Below are 7,734 nucleotides of genomic sequence, written 5' to 3' on the forward strand. Positions count from 1 at the left end.
AGTGGGCTTAAAACATACATTTGATGAATTGTCCCAATTCAGGCAATCAAGCCTTCACCCACAGGCATTCATGCAGCTAATCACTTAAGAAAATAGCCTCATGGCAAGCATGCTATCATGGCAACACTCATACATATGCAAGGATGCTAAAGCATAAACACTTACAATGTACTTCAAGCCAAAATAGAAAATTAGTTAGAAACCATGCATGATCCTAGCTATGTTAGATGCCTAATTCAACGCATGCAAAATGCAATTAAATAGGCTCGGCTATCTAAGATGGTATGTGAATGCAACACTTGATAACATGCTTTGAAACACGTATTCAAGTAAGTGTATTGAAACACAATGCAGTTTGAATGATACGCCGAGCCCGGTCCATGCAAGACAAATGAATGATGCAAACATGCAAAGCATAAGGTATGCTAATCGAGATATGCCCTAAACTAACCATCAAAAGCTGATAAGTAAAAGGGAGAAAGAAGTGGGGATTGGAAGACATGCACACACACACGCACCCTTATTACAACATTTTCCCTCTCAACGGGCGGTCCGAATAAATAAGCTAAGCTATACTAAGCTAATCTACTTATTACAAGTAAACTAATTATCTAACTCTAACTAATTAATTACTACAAGCCAAATTGAAATAAATAGCTATCCTAAGCTAATTAGAATATTACAAAACAAATTGAATGATTAATTACAAAAGCTAATCATAAGCAATGAAATGGCCTCGCGGGCAAGGGAGACATGCATGCTCGGTTGGCGTCGTCCCGAAAATCCATTGCTTTGCCGTCAATTGCCTCTATTTGCACGTGCCTTGGTTTTTGAACATTGAACCAACCTTTATACTGTTTCTGTTCCACAACAGGATCACTTCTACACACAAAAAGGACTGGTGGCCTGTCGGCCACAAAAAGTGGCTGCCGGCCACCTTAACTGGCCGGTCGGCTAGTGAAAGTGGCCAGTTGGCTACTAGAACTAGTCGGTTGGCCACCTGCTATTCAGACTTCTGGTTTTGTTGCAACAAAAAACAACAGAGGCACAACAATGTATTTTGCAGGAAATATGTGTACTACCACACTCCTCATCATTTCTCAAGCTCAAAGGAGTGTGGCGCTCGGCTCTCAAGCCACCAACCAAGCTTCTCAATGCATGATGACCTGAAAACCAAGCTTGTACAAGCTTAGTGAATGCACAAACAACACAAAGAGCCTCCACTCCTATCACGCATGATCAATGAGGTTGGCGACTAAGAAATGTGACATGTTCCATCACTTTTAGTATGAAACGCCCCACATTTCTCGTGCTTAGAATAACGTCCGATCCAAACACGATGCAATCCAAACAACATGCTTATCTTTCACATTTTTTACTTGGTCCATTTCTTGTTTACTCATTTTACATTACCAAACCATTCTTTACTCGATTTAGTTCAATGTGAAAGTCCTCTAATGGGAAAGATGGCCTCAGCCACAAACACCTTGAGCATGAAATAAGTCTCATGCTTTTGGTTAGCAGAAACCCTCAAGAGAAGGCTAAAACCATTAGGTATGAGAGCCTCAATTTCATGCTCAAGCCAACAAGGGGCTTAAGACCACTTTCAAATCGAATGAAAGATTGAAACAATGGAGTGCAATGGCATATATTTCAGCACTGAAATGACATGTTAAATGACTTAAAATCATGCAAACAAAACCATGCACAACATGTTAAGTGTCAAAAGCATTTAAACTAGTGAAAGGCACAACACCAGAGGCATGCAATGTAATGATCAAACACCCAAACCAGCTCAAAACAGAGCTCAACCATGCCAAATCAATGGCCTAAACATGCTGAAATTGAAGCTTAAAAGGCAAGAAAAGCATGCTAGTTTGTTGGCTCGCAAGCGAGGCATATGGCACAACTCTCAAAAGCATTTAAAGAGTGATATATGTGAGTGTGACATTGATATGTGCTCTGAAATCACATGTTAAATGATGCTATGGCATGCAAACAACCCGAGCAAAGCATGTTAGAAGCCTTAAATCACAAAGCTAGTAAAGGCCAACTCCGCTATAGCTATACAAAGCAAGCCTCAAAAGGCCAAGACCACTCAAAACAGTCCTAAAGCATGCTAAATCAGAGCCAAAAACATGCTGGAGTGGAGCACACACATGCTAGATTAATAGGCTAAACCATCAAGTACATTAGGCTAGTGAGCAAGTTCACACAAAAAACGCAAGATGCAAGCAATGAGTGGCCAAACCAGCCAAAAACAGAGTTCAGACATGTTAAAATATAGCCAAAAACATGCTCAAACTAAGCTAAGAAAAGCCACAAAAACATGTTACCTTACAAGGCTAACTAGGCATAGCATGGAGAGACAAGGAGGAGAGGCCACCCCCTCCTATTTGGGACCTCAAAACAAGTTTTCTACCACTGAAGTTCCTCTGGAATTCAGTGGTTTTAAGGCCAAAAAAAGGTTGTTTGAAATTCTTTAAAAGATGGCTCAACACTTAGCAAATAAGCAACAAAGGAGGGTGGACCACCCCTAACTTCAAAGAGGCCTCAAACCATCACTTTAAACACTTAAAAACTAAGGTTTTTGTAGTTGAAAACTAGGCCAAAATCAGCATGCAAAGGTGGCCAAGATTGTATACAAAAATAAGCATAAAAGGGAAAGAGGCTTACCCTTGAAGCACAGCAGCAAGATGGCGACTTTCTGAGCCAAAACCAGCCTTAAAGAACTCCAAACAAGCCTTAAGAAACCTCAGCTCCAAGATAGGGGTGTTTGGTTTAGGGGTTGTATGCAAATATGTGAAGAAAAACCACTTTCAAGCACAATATAGCACAATATATATATATATATATATATAGAGAGAGAGAGAGAGAGAGAGAGAATTCTAGAGAGAATGAGAATTTTCAGCTCTGAAAATTTGTAGAGAGAGAGAGAGGGATTCTAGTGTGAGAAGTTCCCAAACCTGTTAACTTGTTCTCCTCCCTCAAAACATGAGATATGGCCTCCATATATAGCAAAAATGGAGCCTTGGTCGAAAATATCTGAATTGGGACAGCTGGAGGTTGTGCACAACAGCAAGAGGGGAACGATCTACAAAATATCTGATTTTCGACATAAGTGGCTGGTAGGCTACTTCAACTAGCCGGCCAGCTATCTCAACTGGCCGACCGGCTACTTTCCTGGCCAACAACAAAAATCTGCTCTGCAGGTCAAACTTCAAATGGGCATATCTCCGTCATATGGACTCCTGTTCAGGTCATTCTTGTGTCCAAATTGAAGCCCCAGAAGTAAGATTTCCAATGGTGGCAGCCTCATATCAAAATTGTAACTGTGAAAAAAGTTATGCTCCTTTTAGTGAAGCCGCTCAATTTTGATCCTTCCCGGATTCATACCGAACTCCTCCCAAACTAGTTTTCTTCTCTCCTCTCCTCTTTTCTTCAACCCCAAACCCCTAAACAAGGTGTTTTGAAAGAATTTTCAAAGATTTCATCTCTCTTTCATGCATTTCCACTTTGTCCTTGCTCGGTTTATTGAAAAGCGCAACGTTTAATGAAATGCAAGCCTCAGAACGTCGTAGAAACTTCTTTTCAAAAAATATTTTGAAAGAGAGGGTTTTAAGGTCTAAAATCTTTGGTCAAAATAGTTTTGGTCCAAAAACGGGGTGTAATGTTGGGATTTGACTCTCTCTCCTTGCCAAAGAAACCGAACCTTTGCTCTGCACAACTTCACCACCAAGTAAATGATCAGTGGCGCCCAAGTCTTAAAGGCGGTCAAAAATAGGGTGTCTACAGCATCCGGACTTCCAAAGGGATGTCTATCATAGAAGATAAAGTTGATAAGGAGTCAGTGAACCTGTTGTTCTCTCTTAACAGATGGGTGAAGGTTAGCTTCTCAAACCTAGGAATTAGAACATCTAGGGTTTGGTGATAGATTTTCATCATTTTCTTCCTTAACCTTCTAGTCCCCTTTTGCTTGAGACACAACCAGGTTCGAGTCTCCAATGACATCCAACCATTTTGCCCCTAGTTTTAGGGCAACTTCCAAGCCAGCGATACATGCTTTGTATTCTGCCTCATTGTTGGAGACCTTGAACCGGAGTTTGAAAGCTAAAGGTATATGGGAATTATCGGGTTCTATCAGCAACACCCATATTCCATAACCATACTGGTTAGACGCTTCATCAAAGTACATGGTCCAGATCTCTTCCTCAACCTACAGAATAGCCTCATTTCGGAATAAGTACTCTACTGCTTCATCCCCTTCCACTGGGTGATCTTCCAGGAACTCAACTACCGCTCTCCCCTTAACAGACTTGCGAGTCACATATTTCAAATCAAATTCAGAGAGAAGAAGCAACCAATGGGCTAGCCGACCCATAAGTGCTAGTTTCTGGAAGAGATATTTGATGGGATCTAATCTCAAGACCAGAATTACAGAGTGAGCTAACAGGTAGTGCCTCAACTTCCTAGTAGCCCATACCAAGGCTAAGCAAGCCTTCTCCAGCGGAGTGTAACGGGTCTGATATTCTAGCATCTTCTAGCTCATGTAATAGATGGCTTTCTGTACTCTATCCTCAGATTCCTGTGCAAGCATACAACCTATAGTCGTGTCGATTACTGACAGATACAAAATCAACGGTTTTCCTGACTTTGGCGGTGATAACACAGGTGGGTTCTGGAGGTACTGCTTGATCTGCTCAAAAGCAACCTGGCATTGGTCATCCCATTGGAATTTCTTTCCTTTCTTCAGGAGACCAAACAGTGGTTCACAAGTCAAGGTTAATTTTACAATAAACCGTCGTATGAATTGCACTTTACCCAGAAAGCCTTGCACCTCTTTTTCAGTCCTTGGTGGTGGCATTTCTAGGATGACCTTGATTTTGGAAGGATCAACCTCAATGCCCCTCTGTGTAATCAAAAACCCCAGCATTTTCCCTAATGTAACCCCAAAAGTGCATTTATGTGGATTCAGCCTCAACCGATATTCTCTGATTCGTTGGAAAATTTTCTTCAAGGCAGTGTAGTGGCCCTCTCTTTCCTTGGACTTGACAATCATGTCGTCCATGTACACCTCAACCTCTTTGTGGATCATATCATGCAAAATCATGGTTGCAGCCCGTTGATAAGTAGCCCCAGCATTTTTCAAACTAAACGACATCACTTTGTAGCAGTAGGTTCCCCACGGCCTGGTGAAGGCAATCTTCTCTCTTTCTTTGGGTGCCGTCAAGATCTAGTTATACCCGAAAAATCCATCCATGAAGGAGAGCAACACATGGACTGTGGTGAAGTCCACTAGCTTGTCGATGTGCGGTAGAGGAAAGTCATCCTTTGGACTAGCTTTGTTCAGATCTTTGAAATCCACACACACCCGAATTCTGCCATCTTTCTTCGGTATCGGAACAATGTTGGCCAACCCTAGGTCGAAGAAAATCTCTGTTCTGCCTCAGTAAGTAGATCAGTTTGTTCCTCTATAGCGTTATCCTCTTGAAGCCGTAGGACGAAGAAAATTTAAAAGCTAGGCAGACGCCGCTTCTCAAAGTTCAACCATGACTCAGGAAAGCCGAAAAATGAGAAGTCTTCCCCCTCCCGAATAAAGCGGCCATTTAGAGTTCCCTGAATTGGTCTATGTACAAGCTTATAGTGCTTCCCACTTTGCTTAGCTTTAGCTCTTCCTGCCATTTCCTTCCCTTTTCTCACCCAGTCCTCTTTGGTAGGCATGTAGCCCAAGCCAAAAGCATGAGGTTTATGTGGCACTTTAGCCCGTGCAGTAACTACCTTCTGACCGTTCTTTCCTAATCCCATCTCGGGCATATGTTGTAGCTTGTGCATGAGCTAGACTGATTGAGCACTATCGTACAACCCCTCATCAATAGCTAAGATATCTTGCACCATCCAGGCCTCAGCCAAGGTAAAACTAGACAAGAAAACATCCTCGTCGCCATGTACAATCTCCAGTACGGGTGTAGTGACCTTCGATGGAGGATGTATAGAAGAATTCCTGAACACAATGGCTACCCTATTTCTAAGAGGTTACTTCAGCATCTGATGCAAGGTGGAAGAGACAGCTTTTACTTCGTGCAGCCAGGGTCCCCGAATTAACAGGTTGAAAGTAGTTGAAATATCCAGGACGTGAAACTCAATATCCTGCTGGGCCAGCCCGGCCTGTGTTCTGATCTGAACTATCTCCATCACCTCTCTGCTTGTGTTGTTGTAAGCTCGTATCACCTGAGCCGTTGGTACAAAATCCGCTGGCTTTAGGCCAATAGCATAAGCTGTGCGGCATGGACAGACGTTGATTATAGACCCAGTGTCAACCAATACAGCCGGTACCCACTTCTCTTTACATTTAATAGAGATATATAAGGGTTTGTTGTGCACTGAGCCCTTAGGCGGCGATTTCTTATCCGTGAAGGTTAACGTTGGCGAAGCGCCCCCTGGGAAGACAAGTCCCACTAGTTGTTCGGGAGTTGTGTCGATAGACAGCATAGCCTTATCCATTGCTACTAGGACGACTAGCCTATGTACCCGTAAAGCCATGAACAGCCCCCAGATAGATATGTCCGTTTAGATCTTCTTTAGCTACTTGAGTACAACCTCCTCTTCTAATAATTTGTCCTTCTGTTTTTCAGCCTCTTTGTCCTTTCTGGATGCTTCAGGTTGGTCCAGGTGTGGGGGCTTGAAGTACCGCCTGCTCCTAGTTATGTGATCCACTTCCTCAGAATACCAAGTATCGTTTGGCAGATTCTGTCCCCAATCTTCGTCAGTGTGGGCAAGATGCAGATCATCATCTTCTCACCATACTCCTCCGAAAATCGACAGGCAGTTGTCCGGTTCCATTGTAAGTACTCTGTCATCACAATCATCCCCCGCAGGGTCTTTGGCTTTTCCAGCTTTTTGACTATCCTCAACTCTTTCCTGTTCAAACCGCTTCAGTTCGGCCTCTTGCTCTGTATCAGTTGTATTAACATTACTCAATTCCTGAGCAAAATTCTTAGTACCGGTGCTCTCTGAAAATTTTCCCTTGTCATCGGCCGTTTCGGCCCCTATAGTTGTTCCTACTTCAGGTTGTTCCAGCTTTGGTTAAAGTCCCCCATCCACATCAGGTTCATCACTGAGCCACTTTGAATTATCTATTGACTCGTTGAAGTCAAACCAGCTAATGTGCACATCCACTGAATCTTGTTTATCGAAGAACTACAGATTGTTAATGTCCTCATCAAGGTCAGCTAACTCATCTAATCCCTGGCTCGGGCTATCCTCCCGGATCACACTAATTTCCATTCCTGTCGGCAATTCCACCTGGCGCAATGTAGCAGCATGGGTTGTATTCCTTCCTAAATAAGTCCACGGAGTCCTCAGGCAATGAACTGACAACCCCATTCTCCAACAAAGCCTCCCTGTCTTCATTTACCATGGTCACCACCATAGGTTTGGGTTGGGATATGGGCGTATTCATCATGCACAAGCCTATGCCCTCCGGGATGAATAACGACAACTTGGGTAGGTGGACAGAGGTAATGTATATACTGGGGTCATAAGGGATGGCTAGTGTTTATATGAGGTTAACTTGCCTGGGTGGAGGGGTTTGGTTATGTGGTGGGAGGGGATTTGTAGTGACATTGGGCTTTTCGGGAGGTGCTATCACTTTGTTGTCAATAAGATCCTGAATCTTATGATGAAGTCTGAAGCACTGGTCGGCATCATGACCGTGCTATTGGTGGAAGGCACAGT

The 7,734-nt window shown here is 43.1% G+C and overlaps 1 protein-coding gene across 1 annotated transcript; it reads right to left on the reverse strand.

Moving 5' to 3' along the window:
• Positions 1 to 6,033: 6,033 nt before the first annotated feature.
• On the reverse strand, positions 6,034 to 6,501 carry LOC145823997 (uncharacterized). The gene has a single exon (XM_082923581.1). It carries the CDS (start codon positions 6,499 to 6,501, stop codon positions 6,034 to 6,036), a length of 468 nt encoding a protein of 155 aa, XP_082779707.1.
• Between the last annotated feature and the right edge of the window lie 1,233 nt (positions 6,502 to 7,734).

The sequence above is a fragment of the Camellia sinensis genome, chromosome 4, assembly GCF_055761805.1.
Source record: "Camellia sinensis isolate YWXY chromosome 4, ASM5576180v1, whole genome shotgun sequence".
In the NCBI taxonomy this organism is placed as follows: Eukaryota; Viridiplantae; Streptophyta; class Magnoliopsida; order Ericales; family Theaceae; genus Camellia; species Camellia sinensis.